We start from the raw sequence: 27,049 nt of genomic DNA on the forward strand, positions 1-27,049 counted from the left end.
TCGATCTAAAACCACACCTTTTAACAAAAAAGTTTGCTTTTTTTGCGATGGCCCGGAAACCTATAAATCGATGTTTTAGAACTGTAGATCTCTGCCTGCAGGGGAATCGCTCCGCAAAGCTGTCACAAAATCAGGCAATGAGAAGCTCGCCGTGAAGCTCAATACTGCCATTGCATCAAATGATGCCCATTCAATTGACATAAAATACCACCACAACTGTTGGTTGACGAACGTAAGCAATGTATTGCGTAAGCCTGATTCCGAAGCCGAGGTCCCAGTTAGAATGGCCGGACAGATAGCTGCAAAGGTTGAGTTCTTAACTGTAACTGACATTAGTTTAAGTGGCGGTAATATTATCCCTATATCTCAGTTACAAGCGGCGTATAAAGAAATACTTCACGCAAACAGCGTCCCTGATTCGAATGTCCATCGCAAGTCGTTAAAGCAGCTACTGAAAGATGAAATCCCTGATGTTGACTTCCACAGGCCCAAACGGGTAAATGAGCCTGAAATTGTCAGTGTTAAGATTGGAAGAGATCAAGCAATTCAAATTGCAGAAGAGCAGAACGAAATAGACGACGACGAGATGAAGACACTTTTTGATGCTGCCGCGCTTATCAGGAAGTCTATCAAGAAGTGTAAGAAGTGGGAGTTTACTGGCTCTTTCGATGATATCACAGATGAAAATGTTCCCAGGGAACTCGTCAGCTTCTTTAGGTGGGTCATCCAAGGCCCATTTGATCTTTCGTTGCAACACGAGTCAAAATCAAATGAGAAAAACAAGCGCGCCATGAGTCTGACTGAAAGCACAGTCGCTATGTTTCTATCCGATCGCCAGGTGAGGCACAAGAAAGCTGAAACAACGAGAATGAGAAGTGAAATGCCACAGCAGCTAGCAATAGGGCTTGCTATACACCAGGCTGTACGCAGCAAAGAGCTTATCAATTTACTTCATGGATTTGGACTTGCAGTCGACTATAACCGAGTGCTTAGGGTAGAATCCCAGATAGAATCGAATGTCTTACAGCGAATGGAAGAAAACGATGGCATCTATCTCCCTCCAGACATTGTCAAAGGGTGGCATGTGTTTTTTGCCATAGATAACGTGGACTTCGCTGAGGACACGCCAGACGGAAAACGTACGTTTAATGGAACTGCAATGGCAATTTACCAGCGCGCCGAGGCTCAAGATCAGAAGATCGAAGTTCATGTTGACTACAACATCGCTCAATAGAAGATTTGCCCGAATCCTTCACTAGCCTTTTGGAATGCCCAGCACCGCCATTGAAGCCCAAAGGCCCATCAAATTCCAAGTTTAGTCTTTCCGTGAAAGAGCTTCCGATGCAGACAAGGATGGAAGATGCTGCATGGATTCTGGGGAGAAATGCTACGCGAACCCAAGCATACAACGCTCAAGCCGGCACGGCAGCCCTGGAGCAAGATCCTCAACCAAAGAAGATCACCAGCATCCCAGTTTGGTCAGCCTATAACTCCCTGGTCACCGAACCAATACCAACCACGAGAGTCGGAACAGCCCCCTTAGTTGCTGCGACTGCCCACGATTGGTCAACACTTCTGACTGTACTTATGCAAGCTCAGAACGTTAGTGTCAAAGTGGTCGGCCCAACAAGGAAAACGGTCATCTCGCTGGATCTAGGGTTTACCAGCCAGCAAAGAAACTCCAAATGGCCCGTCGCGACCTAAACCATCTCATCCTCCGTCCTGGAGAGCTCCACATTGTTATGGCGGCCTTACGTGCAATTGGCTCTTACCACGACAACAGCGGGATTGATACATGCTGGATTGAGTCAGAGTTATATGGTCCTTCGACTGTTAAACAGATCCTCGGCGGAAAACATGTGAAGCGGGCGCAGACGGCTCATGCGATTACCTTACAAGCGCTTTTCCTGATGTATCACGAAGCCTTCGCGGACAAAGAAAACGCAAGTTCACGCCAAAGCCTTAAAGAATCTGTTACCCAGTTAAGTAATGTCTGTGCTAATGGTCCGAAGGAGACAGTTAAAGAGGCACACGACAAGCTGGTTTCCGTCATCGAGTCACAGAAGCTGCTAGAGAAGATGGATGCATTTGACAAAGATAAGGAGAAGTATCCGCTGTTTAAAGTCGTGCGACAGTACATAAGAATGGTGATGGACATGATGACCTTCATACGAGCCGTTCGAACTGGCAACTGGGCCCTCCATCTAGAAGTACTTTTTCGCCCATGACATGCTGAACTATGCTCGGATGATACCTGTCTATTTGGCTGAGATGTCCAGGCTGGAAGAGTCTGATCCAGAGATATACGAGGAATTTCGGCAAGGAAACTGGGTCGTTAACAAAAACCCACATGTGCCATTCTGTTCTCTCGGCGCAGATAATGCACTTGAGCATGTTAATCGATCCATGAAGGTCTCAGGAGGGCTAATTGGCATCACGCTAAATCCAAATGCACGCTCAAAGTACTTCCTAATCGCACCCGAATTGGCACGACTGGCAGAGAAGGCAAAAGAGATGTCTGGTACGTCAAAGGGCAAGACGGAAAAGCACCACCACGACCTTAGCAATGCTGTACGAGCACGCCAAGAAACGAACATCGAACAGCTGGCTACAAGCATCAGGAACTTTACAAATCCTTTCCTCAGTGACAGCAGTGACCTCTTCAACATCGCAACAAAGGTTGTTATGCCCGACAAGGTGAAAGAAGACCTGTGTCAACAAAGCACTGTGGGAACTCAGTTGCTTAGCCGCTTCGTAGAAGAAAGAGTTACGACAGCCACACAAAGCATCTGGCATCCTATGAAGAAGAGGAAACTCAACACATGGAAGAGCGCCACAAAGATAATCAGAGTAAAAGCCAATGACAAGGTTATAGAGTTAAAGGAAGATCGCTCCTTGTTCGCTCGCATGTCCCTGGTAGCGAAATCTCGCCCGGAAATTGACATGAAGGAGGCTGTTGGCGAATTCGAGTTTAACGTGGTACCCAAGTCGATGTTTGCTCAAGATGGCTCTATGCTCCACTGTTCCTGTAAGAGTGTCTTGATGGCTATCCTAGAGAAGGTAGCTAACACAGGTGCAGGCTCTAACACAGCAGAGCTTTTAATCCATCCGCCGATCCAAGAAGGCACTCGGGTGAAGGTATCTATTGTTGACGGGATGGCAGAAGTGCAAGCGCTAGACAAACCGTCTTGGATTAAGAACTGTTCGCCATTGGCGGATCACTTCCTAGAGCGCGTCCTGTCCAAGTACCATGGAAGTAACGAGTTGCAACTGGTATTTGACCGGTAAGTAAAATCATTGTCATTACAGTTCCATGTAGATAGAAGATAAAAAAAATGACGAATTAATGTACGATGTCATGTAAATTTTAGGTACGATGTACCACTATCCTTGAAGACGGCGACAAGAGTGTCAAGACAGGGAAAAGAAGCGCCTATCTACTACAAGATATCAGATGCAACACATATTGCGAAGATTCCGATGAAGAGACTCCTATCTCATGTGAAGACCAAATCAGAGCTGACGGAGTATCTAGCTGTGAAGTTACTAGAGAAAGGAAAGGGGGCCGGGATGAACGTTGTAGTGGCATGGGGAACTCGATGCCAAGCCACTCACAGAGATATGGCACATCTCGAGAGCAACCACGAGGAAGCAGACACCAAGTTGCTGCTACACGCTGTCGACGCTACGTCCTTCGGAGCCACCAGTATCGAGATAGTCTCGCTCGACACTGACGTCTTTGTGTTGTCCCTTCGAATATATTCCCTGTTATGCGAGGACACGTCATTTGTCACCGGCAGAGGTGATCGCCATCGGAAGATCAAGCTTGGCCCTATCGTACGCGTCCTTGGACCTGCCAAAACTGCAGCACTTCCTGGATTCCATGCATGGAGTGGAGCAGATGTCACAGGGAGCTTTGCAGGTAAACAACTGATGTCCAGATAGTTATATGTATTTTGTTTCAAACTCGCAACATCCTCATTGTTTTTTTTCTTGTTTAAGGGAAAGCAAAGATGTTATGCTGGAAAGCTTTCATCGACGCTGACCAAGACAGCATTACTGCACTTGCAGATCTTGGAACTTCTGATGTGCCACATGCTTTACCAGCCCAACACGCGCATTACCAAAGTCAAAGACCTGAGATGGCTCCTGTTTCGTAAGAAACAAGCTGAATCAGAAAGACTGCCGCCCACCCTAGCAGCACTGAGGGAAGCCACAAAACGCGCACATTACCAATGTATGGTGTGGAACTCAGACATTCTGGCGAAACCGGAACTGGCATCGCCCTCAGACTACGGATGGAAATTGGAAGCAGGTAAATATTGCTCGTTACATACAGTAATTGCTTTTTTACCATTCATTGGCCCTAGAAATAATTTACAAACCAATTGTCGTGTGCTTTGGTTGACAAATGAATGGGTTCCAGTGATGACATCATTAAAGCCAGCACCAGATGCTGTGCTCCATCTAGTAAAGTGCGGATGTTTAACGGAGAGGTTTTCGACAAACAGATGCCAGTGTCGCAAGGCGGGACTTCCATGCACTGATCTCTGTGGTTGTGCTGACGATGAGGAAGGCGAGCCCTGTCAAAATGTCAGTGAGGAGGAAGAGGGAAGCGAGTCCAGTGACGAAGAGGAGGAAGAGGATGTAGGCGATGGAGATCACGACTGAGAGCCTTGCTTTAATGGCAAAATACGTTCCCCGGTGATAATTGTTGCATTTATTGAGATAAAACATGAGCAAGTGTAGTGATAATTCGTATTACCGATAAGCGATAGTAATTGACAATCTTATGTTTAGAGCCTCGCTTCCACGTCAAAATAGCCACGTGACCTTCTTAAATCGGTTTGTGGGTTCTACCACATCATATCACATAATATAAGAAATCTGAGCAAATTTGGCTGAAAATAGGCTCAAATAAGCGGTAGTTATGAGTAAGTCAATATAATATTAGAGCCTCGCTTCCATGTAGAAGGGTCACGTGACCTCCCAACATGTACTTATGGTCATAACATGTATAATACTATCCCCTAATAAATCTGAGCACGTTTGGTGACATTTGGTTGCAAATATGTAAAGTAAACTGCAATTTAAGTCACAGCCTCGTTTCCATGCTGAGCAATTTGAGGCCCTTCTTTAACCCCCCTAGTAGCTTACCCAACAAGTTAAAAAATTGCCGACAACATTTTTTGTGTTCCTTAGGGTCCCCTCAACACTTCTAGATAGGTGGCTTGTTCTCTTCACAAAAATCCCACGGGAATACACATGCTCCCTGACTATTTATGAAACGTGTCTTACGGATGTTTTTACCCAATAAAGAAGTTATAAATCAATTAAGTGTGTCATTTTTATTTGTCCTAAACAGGGTATGGTTTTTCAGAATTTTTGTCCTAAACAGGGTCAGGTTTCAAAAAACCCCCAGCGGCATCAGCCGGGGAGAGGCGCCTTTTCTAGGAAGTAAAATCAGCAACAGCAAACGCCTTTCTTTCAGCTCACGGTATGGCACTAGTGAAAACTGAGTTTGTGCTTGCGCTCATCCACAACACGTTTGCGCTTGCGTCTGTGCTTATGCTTGCATCACTAGTGAAAACTAGGCTTAAAGCCGCATTGCACCAGTTTACTTACGGAGGTCCGACGGAAACCTCAACTTTTGAAAAAGACAAAAGAATCTATAAGAATCCGAGATATTTAACAGGCCATCCGCCCTAAATTATCAATCACATCCTCAAAGAAACTTCCAATAGACAGACTGCTTTCAATATTTTGAAGTATTTTTCGCGTTTTCCGTTAAAAATAATCCGAGATTGATAGGTAATCGACCGTAAGTAAACTGGTGACAATGCGGCTTTAACCTACAGGCGCAAGGGTAGGATTTGCTGTAGCTTGCTGAGGGTCGAAAGTTTTCAGGCAAAGTAGGAGGGTGAGTGGCATAGAGTAGTTTTCAAAATCCCGTGAAATACTATGTAGCTTATTTAGTACTAAAATGCACTAAGGCTAATAAAAACGTCGTATTATCCATGAGCCGTATTCAATGCAAATGCATGCAAAAGAAATTAGTCGACTGTTTCATCTTTATTTGCTTGCATTTACATTGAATACGGCTCATGGATAATACGGCGTTTGAATTTAGCCTAAATGTCATTTTTCTTCTTGCTTGACTATTACACTTAAACAATTACATTTTATTGCACGGAATTTTGAAAAACACTCCAAACGAGAATGGCCTGGCTGGCTACGTTGGCTATGCAAACATACTACAACTAAAAGCGGGGCTAATCAAAAACGAATAAACTATAACCGCAGTAACCCAATTTGAAGTTTTATTCGTATTTTTAAACTCTGTCTTTCTTTTTTTTTTTTTTTTTACAGCACTCGTTTTAAGATTCTATATATAAAAATTATACTGAAAGACTATCACACATTTACAAACGTCTGGACGATAACAAGACCCTTGGTGAACCTTAATCTTACTGTTAATTTACTGCGCTACACGGAGAAAACGTGTGGAAAATTGTCTGAACTATCTGCATGTTACGAAAGTGGGAAATGTACGTGGGTTCGCTATATGCGGGCGTTATGGTGTATGTTTCAAGACTGGGTTTACCATCAAAACCAGTGGTTCGAGCTCGTCGTATATTACACTGTAGACACTTGGTACTATTCATTCCTGAAAACATTGATGAGTTGGGATTTCTTAACACGATTATAGAAGTGTTACCTCAAACAGGCCAGTTCACCTACCCCATAACTCTTTGCGACGTGCGCGTGATAACGCGGATAAAAACAAACTTAGCCCTTGTTTACAATTTTGACGCCTTGCCTCAGTTTCACGCGCGCGTCGCAAAGAGTTGTGGGGAGGTAAATATAATTGCCACCTTAGGTCTCAGAGGTTTTCGCATCGCCGAGAGCCCGAATACGTGACGAACGAATGCCGACAGGAGGGCGAGCGACAAAGCCTCTGGCACCTAGAGCACATAAGTTCCGAAATAGAGCCTAATCTGCAAGTCATCAAACTTGTGAATGCTTTTAACGACTCAACGAAGTAGCCACATAGACATTTGCAGTTGAAGTTCTAGGAATTGGAACCTTTAGGATAGGCGTGGCGTCCTACGAATCCATCTTCATTGCAAGATCTATTCGGGGTTATTTGAGCTTGGAATTTCACATTAGCCAATGAGAACGTGTCCGTCAATCAGATTTATAAATGAGAGACATGGGGAAGTGTTGAGCACTTAATGTTTTCCCAAGAAAGCACATGTAAAAGGATGCTACCATTATGTCACACTGGCAGATCCGTCACAATATTTACCAGGCGTCAAACAGGAGCATCCGTAAACGCGAATTATAGCACCTCTATAGCTGTGTCCGAACCTCCTCAACTAAATATGAACCTCTGTCTTTTCAGACTATCTGATTGGAACACTCAAGACTACTCCATAAGACACGAGAACTGAAGTGGATTCTCTGATCAATGTATGCCAGTGTACGCTGGTTTCCATGGAAATAACCCCATTTTGTCGCGCCATGGTAACGAATTCTTTTCACATGAGTTGTAGAGGATGCGAACCAATGTAGCTTCTTGCCCTTACACGTGTGCAGTTTCCATAGGAACCATTGGATTGTGCTTCACTGGCAACCCAGGCTAGGTTCTAAGCTAGGAACGCTGATTATCCGATAACTGGTAAAACACTCCATTTTAATCAATTTGAATTAATCCAACCGTTTCTATGGCAACAGAAGACGTGTAGCCATGGCAACAAAAACCTTGCAGCAATTTGCTTTGTACATTGGGAATATATACAATCTGGCGTGAGACGATTCCTAGAACATGACTTCGTAGAGTGTGGCTTTTTTGTCGCCCGAGCCAGTGACTATATATTTGTCATCCGCAGAGATATCACAGCTTAGGACAGACGAGGACTCTTTGGACTGCGGATAAATAAAAATAAAAGGTAAGAAACTTTGAACACATACGGTGTGAAAAAAAGTGTTAAGGTGAGTTCCGAACCAAGTTTTCACACAGAATTCTATATTTTCACATTCTTAACTTCTTACGATTTATAAACAAGAGAAAATGCCAAAGGGATATTTCAAGCTTAGCCTATTGTCGCTGGCCTTTTGTAAGAGATTCCTGTGGTAGGCCGTGAGGCATGAGAACTGTGGAGTGCTTTCCTGTAACGTCACAACTCATCCAAACTACAGGAAACTCATCTCTTACCGTCCCTGATTTCATGGATTGTTGGGTCAACTGTGGCCCACGGTACACTTGGTAACATAGCTCTCTTAAAGCCGCATTGTCACCAGTTTACTTCCGGTCGATTACGTTACGATCTCCGATGATTTTTAACGGAAAACGCGAAAAATATTTCAAAATATTGAAATATTGATAATTGAGAGCGGATGGCATGTAAAATATCTTGGATTCTAATAGATTCTTTTGTCTTTTAACGGTCGAGGTTTCCGTCGGACCTCCGGTAGTGAACTGGTAACATAGCTCTCTTAAGGTGTTTAGATTTCCGACATTTATCTTTGTTTGCTTACCTGGAAAATGCTTGCACCGTAGGGTGTTCTCCAAGCGTTCAATAAATTATCTTTCCCAGTAGTTATAAACCAGCTTCCCGAGTAGGCAAACTTGAGAGACAGCACACAGCTATCGTGAAGATGCAACTGGTACTTGTCGGGTTTGGTCTGATGCAGCACTTCGACATTGCTGTTCTCCATGCTAGAAGAAAAAACAAATACAAAACAAGAAATTTAGTGTTTTACTTAGAACGTGGAGAAGCAGTGAGGAATTATCTTTTTCAACGAGATATTGTTTGCAGTGATTAAAGTTTTAAGGAACAGTTAGAACAGATTAAGAGCTTTTGGGCAAGTCAGTGAACAAGATTGTCATCCACGCACACAACATTTTTTGGCTTCAAATTCAAAATATGAAATGTCATTAAATTTACGATTAGTTCTGTAATTTCAGCATTATTTCAGGCGGGCCAGGCGTCATTCGTGTGAGCGCCGCATTTAATACGTACCCAACAGCCAGCCAATCGCCTGACGGGCAGTAGCCAAGGGAGAAGATCTGAGAGCTGAAGTCATGCTGCTGCAGCTGTCGGCCTTCTCGCAAGTCCCACGAGCGTACAGTATTATCAAGACCGCCTAAAAAAACGAGAACATAGTATTATCAAGACCGCCTAAAAAAAACGAGGACATAGTATTATCAATACCGCCTAAAAAAAACGAGAACACAGTATTATCAAGACCACCTAAAACAAAAGCACAGTATTATCAAGACCGCCTAAAAAAGCGAGAACATAGTATTATCAAGACCGCCTAAAAAAACGAGAACATAGTATTATCAAGACCGCCTAAAACAAAAGCACAGTATTATCAAGACCGCCTAAAAAAACGAGAACATAGTATTATCAAGACCGCCTAAAATAACGAGAACATAGTATTATCAAGACCGCCTAAAAAAACGAGAACATAGTATTATCAAGACCGCCTAAAAAAACGAGAACATAGTATTATCAAGACCGCCTAAAAAAACGAGAACATAGTATTATCAATACCGCCTAAAAAAACGAGAACATAGTATTATCAATACCGCCTAAAAAAACGAGAACATAGTATTATCAAGACCACCTAAAACAAAAGCACAGTATTATCAAGACCACCTAAAAAAAACGAGAACACAGTATTATCAAGACCACCTAAAACAAAAGTACAGTATTATCAAGACCACCTAAAAAAACGAGAACACAGTATTATCAAGACTCGCCCCATGACAGGTAATCCGGAATTCATGCTACTGGAATCCGGAATCCACACAGTAGGATTCGGAACCAGGACTTAAGGTGGAATCCGGAATACAAGAATCCGGGAAACAAAAATGGAATCAGGCATCCACGGGAAAAAAAAACCCACATGGAATCCGGAATTCACACACTAGGATCTGAATCCAAAACCCTATTGGAGAACCTGTCATGGAGCAAAAAAAAACCGCATAGAAACAAGCGCACCTAGTACAATCAAGACCGCCAATAGAACGAGCGCACAGAACTATCAAGACTACCTAAAAACAGAACAAGCACCACCGATCAAGGAGTTGCACTTAGAATCCTAACCTCCAATTGGCTTTAGTCAAACCCTAAAAAGTCAGACCGTCCTTACCTGTCCATAACTTGGTCCCATCGGGAGAGATATCGATACAGCTTGCCCCATCGGTATGGCCTTGGAACTGTCTAACTAACGTCTGATTATGTAAATCCCACACGGCTATGTTGCCATCGCTACAGCAGCTAAAGCAAACTTTGGAGTCGGGGCTCATGGCGAGCGCATAGCATGCTGGGGCATTGGACGTGAGCTCCGCCTTGATGCGGGGCTGGGAGGACGCGAGGTCCCATATTGTGAGGGTGCTGGCCTCTCCGCCAACGATTAGGGTACGACCATCGGGTAAAAGACGACACGAACGAATGTAATTATCACGCTGGGAGGAAAGACGAACAATAATGAGACGAGGAGACAACTAGTCCGGGAGCCAGTGACTCGAAAAAAATGTCAGTAGCGAGTGCTAGTAATTTGGCCAGCCCCCCCCAAATTGTCACGTTTAAATCCTCCCCCTTCTCGCTCTGTATAGCCGCCATCTTGGACCATTATTGTTATTAATGAACAGAGGCGAGATAAATGGCAAAGGCGAGATAAATCTCAATAAAGAGAATAAGCATTACTATCCGATCGGCAAATACGGAAACATATCTTTTCAACAATAATTTCACGCGCAAAATCAAACTTTGAAACGCTTAGATCTACATTGGCCCACGTTCCCATTTATACTGCCACCAAAAATTCTCGACATTCAAACAATCCTGCGTGATAAAATTTCGGTCAGCGTATGAAGTAAATCAAATCGTTTTTAACACCCTCTCTGAGCGCTGACTCCCGGACTAAACGTAGAAATTATTTTCAGCTGCCCTTCTCTAAAAGTATCAGATTCCAAATATCCCCATATTCGCTTTTAATGTGCTAACCGCGACTCCCGCCAACTTGGCCACAGAGATTCGCTAGATCAAACGCTTGTTCTGAAATAGGTTGAAACTTACCAAACACTCTAACGTTGAAACTAGATTTTTTCCACTAGCTTGACTAATATCCCAGACTTTTACACAGCCCTGTTGATGAAACAGATATGTGACCACATAAGTCATGTGATTCAACCGTAATAGAGTTCATTGAGATGGAATAAAACGCACAAAATATCACAAGTATCAAGTTCAAGTTAGTCATGTTCATAGAAGACGTCGTACAAAACTAACTGCACTACATGGTACTTGAAGGTTAGCTGCATATTCATACATTGGCCGCATACTAGAGTAAAGAGATCGTAAAAGTAAAAACATATCACGATGGAAAAGGGGTGGTGGAAGAGGGAAGGGGTGATGAAACTATATAAAAGTCCTTTGACGAAATATTAATACTCAAAACGCAAACATGGCTCCTCCATTCTCAGACGCTTATGTCATATGCTCTACATCATTGACACTTTGCCTCCACTCGTATGCAACACGACGAGTTCACCTTGTATCTCAACAGAATTTGTCCACAAAATAAAAGACAATAAAAAGATAAAAGTAACTAACCTTACCACCCGTGTAGACGTGTCTTGTCGGATGACTTATAGTAACGGCGCACACCACCTCCCCATGGTTTAACTGGTTAATCTGTCGGGCGTGTCGGGGGATGTTTGAGCCCATGAGGGCGTCTGGAGGGAACGGGACGGGTTGCATCTGGCCGTCGCCAGCGACATGGAAGGAGTAGGCAGGCTTGCCACCGGGCGGTGCGCCTGAGAGGTTGGGTCCGAGAGGAGATGCACCAAGTCTGGAATGGCCTGACGGGTCGAAACCAACCTGGCGGGAGAAGACAGATTTTAAGTTTATTTGAAAAGGAAATTGGAATTATAAATTAATACACCCTGTTAAAAGAGGCTTTTCCCTAGTTTTTTTTAGGGTGTAATTGTATTCGCGGTTTTGGCTACTGACGTTGTTCTGGTTTGTTTTGGTGCTTCTCGGCACGAAAACAAAGAGAAAGAAAGTTCACACTTCAGAAAAAAATTTTCAACAAGAAGCGAGTTGAAAAAACATGATTTGTGATTAGCATCTATAATTTCCAAGAACTTTCAGAGATCACAGGACTTAGGAGTAGAAATGGTACTCTATTTAACAGGACCGACTACCAAGTCCTTTCTAATTTTAACCTCTTTAAAACTACCAAGTAATGTAGAATATAATGGGCGCGAACTGTAGGCCCTGTCACTAAGAAACATAGAGGTAAAAGGCCTTACCAGTGGCGATCTCCCGAAACCTAATCCACCCGCACCAGGCATGCCGCTACTTGCCATAAGGCTGGAAGAAGAGAAGGAGGAAGCACTTGAGTGTTGATCCCTACAAACAATGTGTGGGGTCACATTTTATGCCACGCCCTTAGCCAAGTGGCATGAATGTACCCTAGTAACAGCATGGTCACATCACAGAAATAAAGTGGAGTATCTGTAGGTAAGGTTACATATATTGCACGCAAGCCATAGCAAAGGATTATATATATAGGGTTACAATCTCAGGTTTGATGAGAATAAAAAGGGGAAAGTCAAATTATTCTGACAAGACAGAAGTGGATTTGACGTCAATACTAACCCAGACATGCTGTGTGGGTTGCCGAATGGATACCCTGGGCCTCCACCATGCACAGAGATCGGCGTCCTGATGCCTTGAGAAGCTGTAACAGAGCAGAGAGACAAGGATCAGTGGCATGAAAGAACAACGCCATTAGAAATTATCTGCATTCACACTAGCCTACATAGCTGGCGGTTATGTTGAGTTTCAGAGCAGTAGTTTGTTTTGAATGGCCGCACGAGAGAGCTTGGGCTCCATACAGGCTCCATTCACACCAGCAACAAAACATGTGTCATATACACCTTTTCAGAATAAAAGACCTAGGAATTGGTACCTTGTGGTTATCTATCATTAGGAAGATTATTTACCTATTGGTCTGTCATTTATTTATTTATTTATTTATTATTACAAAGAATTACTTACCTAATGGTGGTTTTCCAGGAGGAGAGACGGACCTGGAAGGACTTTTTCTGCCGATGGAGCCAGAGTCTGATGCTGACACGGGTGTCTTGCTCTTCTCTGGTGGCTGGACACAAGAAGCGATTGGCATCAGATGAATACTTCATTAACAACAATAATCTCTGTAACATTCACAATTTACAATCAGGAAAACACTAAAATAGTTGGGGATTATTCCCTAATCAACCTTTATTGTTCTCTAAAATGAGGATATTATTCTTTTGTACATTGCCATATGGATTAGCAGACAAAAATGGTTACAAAGTAGTAGCATGTTAGTTTCAGTACATGTGTTTATACTTGGGTATTCAGGGGTGTCCCTAAATGTCAGGAATTTGTCTTCTGATGAAATTCGCTGACAGCTTACGCTTAAGGACAACTTTGGGTATCAGCGATTCAATGAGAAGAGTAGTACCTTTGTGTCTCTATCGCGATCCCTGTCCCTTTCTCCCCTGTCACGGTCACGATCTCTGTCGCGATCACGATCTCTATCCCTGTCCATGCGGTCACGATCCCGATCTCTGTGTTTTGATGAGGGTGTTGAAGATGATGATGATGGAGAGCCAGCTTCTTTGCTTCTTTTTTTCTCATTTATTGGAGGAGAGTCTGGGCCATTTTCTATTCTTTGGGGAGATGGGGCATCCTAAGGAAAATGCTTCATATGTTATTCAACCAATAAATTACATGCTCTTGCAGCAAAGCAGATTTACAGGATTAGGTCAGACATGTATATGAATAGCAATGATATAAATTGAATGGCATTCTCTTTACACAAAGAGTGTGAAACGTTTACTTGCCATGGTCAATCATTCATGTGAGAACTACTTTAATTTATTGGTAATGAATTCACTAATGTTGGTGCTGCAGCATTGGGTGTTAGTGAGGTATGGCCATAAGAAATAGTATACTTTGCAGTGTAGACAACTGCTGACCTACACTGGTGGAGCTATCTGTTAGCAGTCTGCACATATAGTGAATGATCTTAAGGTCATCTATTTATTTCATATTATTTATTTAAAAACGGAAAGTCTCTGTGTAATAAGGTGGTTGTATGTGCCAAACTGCTTGACGGTATAACCAACAGGTTTTATTCATCAGTTTAATAATACTCTTATTATTTAGCAAGGAGCCCACTCTTGCTAAATACATAATCATTCTCAGGTCTTCCAATACAATGTCTGTTTTTTTTTTTACTCATTCACTATCAGATACTGCTCTTGAGAAACAACATTATACCTCATTTGAGACGTCAACAACAAGCTCCCCATCACTCTTGTCGCCATCACTATCCTGAAAGTCATCATGAATGTTGATATCAATATAAACTTCCTACGAAATTCAAATATGTCCTGACAAAGGTGTAAAGATTTTAAGCATTCAATCAAACTTACCCCGGAGTCTTTCTCCTCACGCTTTCGTTTGCTCAATTTGGATCCTGTAAAATAATTATACAACTTGAGTTCAGCCTTGGACATTTTAATTGAACCATTTGGGCTGTAGCAGGGGATGGGGCACTGGGGGCACGTGCCTTCACCCCCCCCCCCCCAATATTTTAAAAAATTATTTGGAAATGACCAGTAGGGGCGTGGCTGTGCCCCCCATTGTTTTCTTTGTTTTTTTGTATCATGCTCCTCTCCTCCAATAATTTGAACCTGCTAAGGCTAGGCATTAGTTATGTGCTTGCCAAAAATTGGTCAGGTGGACTTACCCATTCCATTCATGTGCCTCTCGTGACCATCGTCACTACCATGAGAGGACATGTCGGACGGACGGCTATACAGCTTGTCTGGTCTGGACATAGAGCCGAGTGGCGACAAGGAATTCTGCTGAAGAGAAGTGACAATGACAATGAGAAAGGTCAGCCATTCTAAATGTTTTCTTGTATCACTTTTAAACATATCATTTAGTCAGGATATTGTCTAGTTTCTTGCTTTCTAACTGGAGAACATAACAGAACAAACATTCAATGAAGTAGCCAATCAGCAAACAAGAAAAAAAAAGTTCTTTTCTAAATAAAGTCATGAAAATTTTAATGGCTTATAGATGGATGCAAATGGCAAAATATATATTTCAATGAGGTGTACCTTGCCACGTGACAATCCATTTTCATCATGGTTATGATACTGTAGAGGAAAAGACATGGTTATAACAATCTATCTATTCAAATGTATGCAGGACATCAAACAGAACTTACCATTCCTTCTGTGGAAATGGAAGAAAAGGAAGACATGGCGAAAGAAAACATAATAAAATATTAGTGAAGAAAAGTCAAACAAATATCAAAGCCAAATCTTTCAAAAATAGCCTTCCATAAGAAAAACTGTTTCGAATTTTTGTGTGCATTGATGCATAAGGTGTTACTGATGGGAATATTTTTCAAAGATTTGACTTAATAGTTAACCCACTGTCAAGCTTGTAGGAATATGAGGTCTTTCTGAATTTGAGCATTATTTTCCAGAAGCCCTAGGGGTTGGAAGTAGCTAGACTAGATTCCCCAGGATCTGTTAGGCGCAGTTAGGTGCAAGGCGAGTGCGGGTTGCCGGCACTTACTGTGCAATGCGAAGATCCCAGTGAGAGGGGAGTCTGGTAAAGAAAACCACTTTACTTATAAGATTATAAATGCTCTCAGTAAAGTTAGAATGGGACTGTTAAACTCTGAATTTTAACCTGATGAAATTTCAGTGAAGATAAAAGGGTGTTATCAATGCTTTCTACGTATACTTGTGACTAGACACAGAGAACCTCTGTGGGATTCCATATGAGCCAACATCCCCAGAGATAACGAAAATTATAACAAGTAGCATTTACAGTACCCAAAATAACTGTTGCTCAAATATGCAATTTTTATTTTACAGTAAGAAATAAAAGACAAGCTTGCTCACACCTTTCTCGTCTTTGATTGGCAAATGCGGCGGTTGACCTGACAAGGCAAGTAGACCTGATGCAGCCCCTGGGGGGAGCTGTGGCGGCAGTGCACCTGGGTGTGGTAGGGGGATAGTAGGGGCGTGGCTGTGAAGTCCTTGCATGCCAGGTTGGTGAAGCTGCTGTTGCTGTGGCAAGCAAGTAAAATCAATCGAGAATCAAAGAGGAACAGCATTCAGTTTCATTTGGGTTAAATCAAATACTGGTTGTCTAAGAATTTAGTTTTTACCCTTTAAGACTTCTTGTCGAGAGTGTTGCACATACAACAGTATACAATAACAGTGATCACTATATACTGTATGACTTCTTCACAATAGGAGGGCAGTTTGAGAACATTTATTACATATTATCTATATCAAGTCTTAAAAAAAATAGGGGAATTGAAGAGCTACATTTACAGGCCTTCAGTCATGGGCATTGTGCATGAATGATTGTCTAATTTTCCCACAAGTTTTAATCATACTGTCCACACTCTTTATTTGGACAGAAGAAATGCAGACCAATCTAGTTCTTATCTTAATGGGGCATTTATTTACACTAGCAAATTGATAAAACTGGTGTAGACTTCATGACCACATGCAGACAGACATCTTCTAAACATGCAGCTCTTGTTACTCAATCCCTTAGTCAACTTTAACAGCTTCTACATAGCCAGAAAAAAATCAATCCTCTTAAAAAGTCATTATCATCTTGGGACATGAGTCCTCAAAAGCAAAGGTCAAGGATAAACCTCTCACAAAGATTTTCACCATGAAAACAACCAGGTCAGGTTTCAGCCTCTTTTGAAGGAATTAGTGTTTCACTCTGAATCGGCTCCTTGACCTCAGGTTAAATTCACAGATATCCTCTGTGTGATATTGCTATCTTTTAGAAGAGGTTGTCATCAAATGGAAACTTCTGGGCATCAGTCACTTCCAGAGGGTGTTGAAAGAGTTGGATAATATTATATGCCTCTGTTATGTCAGCATTTGCCCATGTCTTAGGATGAGAGTTATCTGATATAGTTTTATCATAAAATTGAGCACTGAAGAATTTCAAGTTAAGTTTGATATACAATCCTTGTGTTGAAAACACTGAAGAATTGATGACAATGTTATCATGGACAAACCCCTGACTATTATGTCACTTTGATGGATTCCTCTGGTTTTGTGTAAATTAAAGCTGTATAATGGTGTTATTTAAAGCTCATTTTACCACTGATGAGATAAAGGTCATCAGTTTTGCAAAGGAATCACTAGTTTTAAGAGACACTCCAAGAACAAAAAGATAACATCATACTAATACAATCATCTAATTCCTGAAAACAAAATTCAACATACAATATCCTATAGATTCAAGAAAGAAAAACAGTTTTGGATTGCCCTTAGATTAATCAAAGCCTTGAAAAATTCCCAATGAAAGTCATTTTATGAAAATAAGTTGATGGCTATTAATTTACGAAAAAGTTCAAATAAGTAACATTCCAAAATCCTATTTCAGTTCTTTTTAGAGTTTGGAATCTTAAGTATGACATTTAAAAGGTCATCAACAAAAATCAACATGGGCTGAAGGCATTAGTGCATAAATGGGAACACATGCAGGAATGCAAGTTGATCTGCTAAGAACATTGGGCATATGTCATCAGTAGTCTCTAGGGGCATATCAGTACTCTGGTTATCAGCATTTGGAGTTTTTGCTATCAGCACTGAGACATTCTTGACAAACAGTGCTGGGAAAAGACCACATTGTGCTAAATAGGGCTTCAAAAGAGATAATGAAAATAAACCCAGATAAAGACTGGGATAGTTGAGATAAAAGGAGTGTCAGGGAAGAATGGGTTCAAGTTGTCCAATAAACAAACTCTAATTTCCACTAATACCTTCTAAGTAACAAACAGGCCATGAGCGAAATGTGAATTCTTGGATTAATGGATGTTTGAAAACGGCTTATGACACAAAATTACCATTTGCTCAAAGGTGCAATGCTTCCAAACAGCAATTATAGAGCAGTCAAGTTTACTTAAGTTAACTCAACCTAGATTGCTCAAAAGAGGCACACTGTTTGCTTTATCACACCCCAAGCAGTCACTAAACAAATACATAAACTTGATAAACCACACTGGAATGATAACAAGGATACCTATTTTGAAAACAAACATAAATAGAGGGCTGGTCTTTGGATCAAGGTGATCTTCAAAAGCTCTCTTGAAAGATAAATTGAACATCAGGTTGATGCAAGATACAGATGCTATTGAAGTTGTTTTTAAGCACAATTCCAGATGGGTGGCGTAATAGTGGGTGATCTAAAATGATCTAGTAATGAAGGTTGCACTAAAGGTGCAATATTTCCTATGCATATCGTATCATTTACGTTCACACAGTTTTGCTAAACTAATTACGATTAGTTTAGCAAAACTGTGCTGTAAACCTGAAAGAAAGTATAATTTGGGCTACATGTTTTGCTGTCTATTCCTTGAGCATAGATTGCTAGAAACAGGAAGTATGTATGAAGAAAGAGTTTGAAAAGGGGAAGTACAGACGAGGGGGAATATGAAGAAGGAGGATAGTTAATACACCCTCTCTGCTAAGAGCACATAATGTAAACAGAAAGCCTAATATAACACACTAAATCCCCAAAGCTATGCAAACTGAATTCTTTGCATTTGTCTAGCATTCAGTTACCCAAGTATTCTAAATTCACAGAGAGAACAATTAATTTAGATAGTGGAAATTTTTATGGTTATCTAAAAATCAATTTAGTAATATTACTAAATTATTGCTAAATGGATTTTTTTCATTACTTGAGGAGTGCTTAAAAATTTTGTCCATGAAGTTTTCAAAACCCTTTTCTCTATGGCTAATCTCCCACATTGAGTTTCACCCCAGGCAGAATACAGGAGACCATTGCAGTCTTATTAACAAAAAGCTACTCAATAATTCTGATCCCCAACTGCTTAAAACAGTATGAGATAGAATATGATTGATTACACCCTTTAGCAAGTGACCTTGTGCAGCGGGGGACTTCAGTATGACAGTATGAGACTTGGTGCGGTTTGATTTGAGGTGAAGATTGTTTCTCCTTGATGGTAACCACAAAATGTGGCTCCCAACCACAGACAGAATCTCATGTTATCAAGGTGAATAAATACTTAATACTGTGTGCTCAGACAATAACAGTATGTCCAAAAGGGAATAATTAAGACAGGAATCAAAATTTAATCAAATAAAACTTAACAGGAGGTAAAAACAATGGTAAGCAGAGCGACAGGAAATATCATATCTAACTTTGTTAAATATACACACTTTCCACCCATCACAAATTCATTCAAATATTCTTAACACTTTAAGTCTAAGAGGGAGTACTTTTAACTGCTGGAGTTAGTAGATGGGAAACATTAAAGGAGGACCTACCCCAATGATTGCATTAAGTTCCGACATTGTCACTTGCTTCGCACGTTCGACAGCTGCAGCAACTTGCTGTTGATGCTAAACGTAAAATTCCAAAGTTATCACTTATTCTACAATAATTACACTACTAGCAAATTAATGAATTTCTATAACACAGGTTATAACATAAACCTCAGATCCACACTCACTAATTTTTTTCATTTTTTCTCATTAGCACCAATCACTTTGGGGTACTCTCCTATTAAGTTAGAATTTCTTATTTATCATTGTTTGAGCTTGAAATTAAATGAAAAGATGTTGACAGGTTTTTTTTCATCAAAAAAATTTTGTTTAAAATATGTATCAGTCAAATTTCAAAGCACAACTAGGGGATAACATAATAAAGAAATCTACTTACATCTTGTGATAAGAATGGGATTATCTGGGCGCAAATGGCATTTAGCCTTTTTGCAATTTCAGTCTGAAACAAAACAATATTATCATCAATATGGCGACCTTAAATTACCCATGACGCAGAAATATTGACTATTTTAAGATTGTGGTCTAATTTTGCTGTTATCTATCTCCCAGAGGAAATCTAAATCGGTGCATCAATGAATGTCTAATTGTCAATAACTCTGCGCACACACAAAGGCCAATTAACAATATGCTGCTTTAATATACATATTGACGAAAAAGGGTTATTTGGGCTATTAGAGCCGAACAAAGGGTAGGTGATAAACTAGTTGAAAGATTTGCTTTTACCTATATAAACCAGAAATTGAATAGGGAAAAGCTAAAGGATTTACAAACAAAAGGAAATTGAGGCAGAGTTTTTGCCACTTTAGAGTGTAACTAAATAAAAAAACTTTATAGAAGAAAGTAGTATTGAGAAAATGTAGTTTCACTCAGTTGGTTTACAATTAGCCTCTGATTAAGATCACAGGGCTAGAACTACAAAAAGTTGGCATTCAGTTTGATTGAATCAACACTGCTGATCAAGTGTGATTCTGAGCCCTCAGAAATTACAGACTTTGTGGTGAACATGATTCTATGTTATCGAAACCACAACAGAAACCACCAAAAAATATGGGCTCGAGTTATCAAAAAAATCCCAGCTGTCAAAAACTTGAGAAACGAAATGTGCAACTCTCCGCGAAAAGAGGATTGAACCTTTGGCCATGTAAGAGCCCCTCAAAGCAAATGAAATTATATTGAAGAGACAAGCGCTTTAAATTAGGTGCAATACTGAAAGAGCTGAATAAAGAGTAGACATAAATACTACGAGCTTGGCTTCCAATGTTTACATTTACTGATGCATTTAATAAGTTGAGTTGTGTTCAGTGGATAGGCTGTCACTCAAGCGAAACATACTCTGACACTAGAATTAACCTCAAAAGGGTTTTCTATGTACCATGGAAATTAGCAAAGACGTTTAGAAGCAAACCACACGTTTCGAGATTGGCTTAGCTTATGTTCTTCATAAAAGAAAGGAAATGGTTTGAAAATTGTGGTGTAGCGGTTAGACCATATTCAGTGTTCAATGGTTGATTCAAGCAATTGGCACAACTTGAATGCAGCACCATACGGAGCGCCGGACAAAATAAATAAATCGAGTTTTTCGCGGTTTCCATCTACTCCAATTTTACAAAGACCCTCAATTAGAACTAGGCCCCGCCGAGCGCTCCCGTCTGAAAAACTGTTTTAACATAATACAGAAAGCCACAAGAATGCTTTGGTTGACCAAATAAATGTTGACCCGACTTTCAAAATCGCACCCATCGGAACAAGCGCGGGCGAACAATCGCCCGCCGTGCGTTTAGTTAGGTGCTCGATTGTTAGAGTTTCAATTCGACGGGTAGTCTATAATAGCTCTTACTCGGGATTGAACTATTTGTAAGAAGGCACTCAAACAAAGCTCGGAGCGGAAACACAAATACCGGTTTTGGAGCGTAATCCCCTAGTACAAGAGCTACACTATAAAAGCTTTATCCGTCATCGCCTAAAGCCAGAGTTTAATTAACGCCGGTGCTTAGGCCTTGCGATGACAAGCTAATTCGACTCAAATAACAGACGGAAAAGCACCCGATGTGGGTCGAATCGTAATATCACGCGCGTTGGTCGGCCTCCGATTAGATAACGCAGAGACATTCGAGCGAGTATAGCGCCAGCTGACTGCCAGCCTGCGTATAGTCAATACATAGCCACACTAGCTTCAATTAACACACGCCGTATTTGACATAGCATGAAAGGTTGAGAAAGCAACAGAAAAACTATGCATTGCAAATCACGCTTTCTATTGTCTGCGATTTACTTTTAATTCACTGCTTGGCTTCAATATTGATTTTGGCAGTTCAGGAAGTTCGATTGTTTGAACTTTCCTAACGCTCAAGTACCCTCCCATTTGTATTTCAGAAAAGAAAAATGTAAACTATTAAACGTTGTCATCTCTGAGTTTACATAAGCTGTAAGGAGACAGACTTTGTTGGATTTAGAGCGTGGAGGACTTAATCCTGGTTATTCAAGAGGTAAATCGATCAAGCGATGGAAACTGTTGGTATTAATTTGATGTGTGTTGCCGTACGCGATACGTTTTCTCTGGGGTCGATCACTCACCAAGCCGGTCCGACAAAAGTTTAGCGCATAGATACGGCCCAACTGACCTACTAATCACACGGCACTAGGGTGCTTCAATCATCGCTTCTTACCTGTTTGTGCATTTCCACATTCAGCCCATACGACATTTCATAATACTGCGAAAATAATATATACTTTGTGGTTAGTTGTTGGACAATATTTAACGCTCTTGTGGTTATGCGCGCATATCGCCTGTATGCGCGGTGATAAACGCAAAGATTTTAATTCTCGCACAACAGCTTATTATTCCCCGCTAATAAAAATGCCAACATGGGGATATTTCCTGGGTATGGATTAGCGCAGCACAACGGCAAAGCCAAGGAAATTTTGGTTTATATCGATGGCGCATTAATGACAAAGAGATTTGACTATTATTACACAATTACAACGCCAGCCATGGGCTTGGACTATTAACTCAAATTCACTCGTTATCTGCCGCCAAAGCGGATGCAAGGAATTCACATCACATCGGCTCCGAGATCGCTACGCACGTCATATTACAATAGCGCAGCTAAAAAAATATTTCCAAAAATATACGGTAAAATTCACACATATTTCAAATCACGCTTCGATTTACCCCAATACACCATTCGAACGCCGGCCATGCATAGCGGTTTATTCAAGAGGGGGGCAGTTTGCTCTCTGAATTGACGAGTTAGGAAGACCAAATTTTGAACAGTTAGCTTACCATGACATAATGTCGCTGCATTTCGGTCTTTTCACTTGCTAGCTTTTCGCACTCGAGCTTTAAGCTGAAAGCAAAAACAGTACTATGTCAATAAAGTACTGAAAACCTTCGATAAGATTAACTTTACATGACATAAATGGATATGTATGCAGCACAAATAAATTAAACCCAACTAAAGAAAAACAGCTCTTTGTGTATAATTCCATAGCAAAATGGCACAATTGTAGTTTATGAGGAAGTTTGACTGGTACTGAACGGGTAAACTTGTGTTTTTCTTGTTGGCTTAGTTCATGCAGAGAGTTTGAATTTTGACTCTACTTATATAAACGCACGCGTTACCTGTGGTACTGGGCTTGGAGAAAGTTAAATTCCTCCTTAATTCTGTCACATGAATCCGCCACTGTAAATTTAAATGGTTGTCCTGAAGGCTGGTGAGGCGTCTGTAGGGATGAAGAAAAGAAAAGCTTGTCGAGATGTCCTTTGGTGTTCGAACAGAGGTGTCACATTTCAGAACTAACTCCCCGAGTTCGAAACAAAGGCTCGTCTTCACAAACACAATTTCAACTTACTGCATGGCGGCTTTGGTACATGGCGACGGTTTCCTGAAGCCTTGAACGGCCTTAAAGACTCGACAAAGATCAAGCGAATCTGGCTTGCAGTAGACCCTTCACAACTTGTTTGATAATATAGTAAAAGTACTCGAGCATTGCAGCACTCGATTCAACCGTCGCTCGTTCAAATTTGTTCGCTCCAACGAGCCAAAAGACAAAACCAAATCCAGCGAGACCAGGCAGTAAATCCTCGAGGAACAATCCCTGAATCAGTATGGCTTGTATTGTGAAAGATTGGTGGCGAAGTCGGAGTTGAAGTTAGACTTTGTGCCCCGAGACAAGAGTAAATATTCAAGATGAAACCGACACAAGCAAACTGACACGGTCGAAACGGCACGCGGTCACCGACTAGTAACACCATAACACCTCGGGGGACATTCCATATAAGGAGAGTGTTTAATCTATATTTATTGGCAATTCAGTCAAAACCAATCACCAATGAAGGCTACAGCGAAACTATCCCACGTGGGGTTGACCCAACTTGTGGGGTAAACAAGACCCAATCAACGACGAGAGTGTGCGAAAAAACACTGAGAACACCTGCATTCTTCACGGCTTAATAAGATCAAGAGTGTCATACAGACTTTAACGAGATCCTTCAACTGTCAATCAAAGTAACGTGGTACAGTGTTGACAAAGCTAAGCCCCGCCTATACCATTCTCCTCAAACAAATGCATTGTAAATTGGTTTCTTATATCGCTAAACTAAACACGCAGACCCGGTAAAGCCTTTTGAGGCAACCAATAGAATTCTAGCACGGTGCGGTGTGATACGTGTATGCGCTAGTAGACCGCGTTGGTGGTCATTGTCGGGGCATTCGTATAAAGTTACACGGTTTTTGCCTACTCGTTCATCCATGAATAGATAATTCGTCAAGTCGCGCCCATGCAGTCAACATTTCATAGAGACCGCGGCGAGATGCAGGAATAATGACAAGGTTGCTCTCTCTCGCCAAGCCAATCAATATTTACTCAGCTCTTTCTCTTTGCGCGCTTGTACAAGAAATAAATGACGACACAATTGGCCTTTTCTAATCTATGTACACTCCCGAACTAGCTTCGTATAATATTTGGTTTTGCTATCAACATAAGCGCGAAGGGAAAATGCATGCCTAATCTCCAGTCGCTTTAATAGTGCCCGCAGGGAGTCAGCAAATATATACAGCAAAGGCGCCTTCGTGTCTCTGAAAAGACACGTTGATTTTGGTAGATAACGGAATAATTAACACAATAATCGTGCCCTGAGTGCTGCTAATCAGACTCGTCTGTAATTACGCAAATTACAAAATCTAATCGTAATAATGACTAAGGATCGGAAAACAGAATATGCAGCTTGCGCATGTCACGTGGGGTGGACAGGCACGCACTAATTGAGGCGCGGGTCATGTTTTCCTGTGTTCTGATTGGCTGGCGGTCGCGCATTGCCTAAAAGCTCTACTCTAATCGATCGAACCGGGTGAGCCGTGATAACAATAAAGCAATTTAGTGACAGAGAGTGAATGTTGATGACGCTGACACGTGCTTGTGGTTCATTGAATCATTTCCAAGATGGCTCTTTCGCGTAGCCCCATCGAGACAAACAAGCTCGAAAAAATGCAATTACGCTTGACAGCCAAGACAAGAGGCATTTACCCCGCTCAAACAATCCATCTAAAAGATTTGTTTAGAGAGCTCAACTGAATGCATGGCTTGCATGTTAATGGCCACAAAAGCCGTTTGCTTGGGGTTATTGTCTAATCACTCGGGCTTATCCTTGCGCGAAAGACTTCTAATGCAAAATTAAGATTTTTGGGTCATTGAGAAGGAGTCGATCTCGTCTGGAAAAGATTACAGAAAGCGCGGTTGATCTATCGCCTACTAGCGCTTCGGGGCAGTTTTTGTCTGTTCTCACCCTTTGTGCCCCTCTAGCCTGCGTGCAAAACAGGTTTAATCCATCTCTATTAACGACCATTCGTGAACACACAAGCTAAAACATCCGCGCTCCCCCCGTCAAATGTGTCTTGAGTTTCCTCTCTGTTGACATCTTGCGGGTTTTCGGTTTCGGAAAATCCTTCGGTTTGGCGCTTATCGCGAAGGGTCTTGGCTGCGCAAATGGATCTGATTATCGAAAAAATATTCATCCTGCAGATGTTTTACAGGCTTATTCGCCTCTCTTGTTGCGCACGCTTGTGATATTTCCGCCTTAAGGTTATTTTGTGTTTCGTTAGTTTTGTTGAATAAAACTCATAGACTTTATTACAAAAAAAGAAAAGAGTGCGTTCTCGATTGGAGTATTTTCTTCACTTCAAAAGCAAACCCCATGCACTGGAGCCTTCCAAACCGCAACTAAACAAACCCCGAGTTCGATTTTTAAAAGATTATTTAGTAAAGCTGGTTGCAACCCTCCTAGCGCAATTAGAAAACTTGTCTCGAGTAACCGCAGGAAGTGTTGCGGTCGGAAAGCGCGACCCATTGAGAGCACGAAGAATGGACGGTTATAATTGGACGGATCAAAATTGTTTTTTTTGTTTTTTTTTTGGACTGATTGATCCAGAAAAACCACAAAAACCGCCCGAAACTATCTGAGGTGAATAGTCGCATTAGAGCCAGCCCTATTTATTTTGCGGTTCGTATATGAATAATGAAACACACCGATAAAACAACACAGCTGAAAAATTGAGGAGCCATTGATGTTCGAGATAATAAAGAAGTACATTTTCAAATATGCTCGTTTTTTTATGAGCTATATTCTAAACGGATTTCTGTCTACACTAGTCTAAACCCTGGACAAAAGAAAGCGAGCTTTTAAAATACTCCTTTTGTGTTGTTTGAAAATGTTAAAAGAAATAATAAACTTAAGTTATGAACGTCGCACCTCGGTTTTGAATACACTTAAGACCGAAAATAAATAGACATACGTGTCAGATAGTACTCGAGTTGTTTCGTTTTGACGTGTTTTTCGTCAAGTGAATGATAGTACAGTGAGTAAATCGAAAATAATACTTGATTGAAGCGGTCCCTTGCAACTGCTGGAAGCTATATTATACTGATAGGTTTTTACTGTAAAAAGGCCTTAGGGTATAATATATGAATATCTAGAAAAAAGAAGAGTCCTGTCATAAAAAAACCTGATTACACTATGCGCCAAAAAGACTCTAAGTGATCATCGATAACAAGAAAAATCACGAAAAACAACAACAACAACATCTAACACAACAAAAGCACAGTGCAACACTGGATTTAACTGCTTTTGTAAAACAGAAACTCAAAAGAAACGAGAATAATTGTTTATATTCAATTATTTAGGATATTCTAGAAGCGGAAAGCCTGCTTGATTGTAAATTGAAAATAGCTTATGAGGAAACGCCAAAAAAAATCGCAGTTCGAAAACGTTGTTACGACAATTAGCGCGTCCGTTCAAGATCAATTTCATCTCGGCGTTATTTATTCATTGGTCAGTGAAATACCTCTCAATCATCTTCCTTTCACATAAAGACGAGATCTGGAGGAGCATGTCACTAAAGTAAATAGCAATTTGCGACCATTTGTGACCTGAATCAATATACAATTCACCCGCGTTTGGTGTGCATATACTTTACGCCTTTGTTTTTTCATATCAGCGTCATTTTCCTTTTTTGATCAACTTTAGTCAAAATCACAATCCCACATTTTATAGTTTGAAAATGCGGTTTCCGTTGCACTGTCCAATTAAAATGTTCAACGATTTTA

At 41.1% G+C, this 27,049-nt stretch overlaps 1 protein-coding gene across 12 annotated transcripts; it reads right to left on the minus strand.

Annotated features, from left to right (window-relative positions):
* Positions 1–6,366: 6,366 nt before the first annotated feature.
* Positions 6,367–23,737, minus strand: LOC5514174 (transducin-like enhancer protein 4). 12 transcript variants are annotated; one of them, XM_048727661.1, is made up of 23 exons: positions 23,300–23,731; positions 23,070–23,170; positions 22,731–22,794; positions 22,114–22,158; positions 19,824–19,886; positions 19,430–19,504; positions 16,003–16,162; positions 15,669–15,701; positions 15,313–15,320; positions 15,203–15,241; positions 14,827–14,944; positions 14,510–14,553; positions 14,355–14,408; positions 13,534–13,761; positions 13,083–13,185; positions 12,681–12,762; positions 12,332–12,431; positions 11,631–11,897; positions 11,094–11,162; positions 10,165–10,480; positions 9,027–9,150; positions 8,542–8,722; positions 6,367–7,929 (listed from the first exon to the last, which is right to left on the minus strand). In XM_048727661.1, exons 1-23 carry the CDS (start codon positions 23,318–23,320, stop codon positions 7,822–7,824), a joined length of 2,403 nt encoding a protein of 800 aa, XP_048583618.1. In that variant the 5' UTR covers positions 23,321–23,731; the 3' UTR covers positions 6,367–7,821. The 12 variants fall into 12 exon arrangements, with proteins under 12 accessions (XP_048583618.1, XP_048583614.1, XP_048583613.1 ...); XM_048727657.1 differs by having other exon boundaries at positions 15,313–15,317; positions 16,003–16,168; positions 23,300–23,728; XM_048727656.1 differs by having other exon boundaries at positions 16,003–16,168; positions 23,300–23,728.
* Positions 23,738–27,049: the final 3,312 nt, after the last annotated feature.

The sequence above is a fragment of the Nematostella vectensis genome, chromosome 5 (genome assembly GCF_932526225.1).
Source record: "Nematostella vectensis chromosome 5, jaNemVect1.1, whole genome shotgun sequence".
NCBI lineage: Eukaryota > Metazoa > Cnidaria > Anthozoa > Actiniaria > Edwardsiidae > Nematostella > Nematostella vectensis.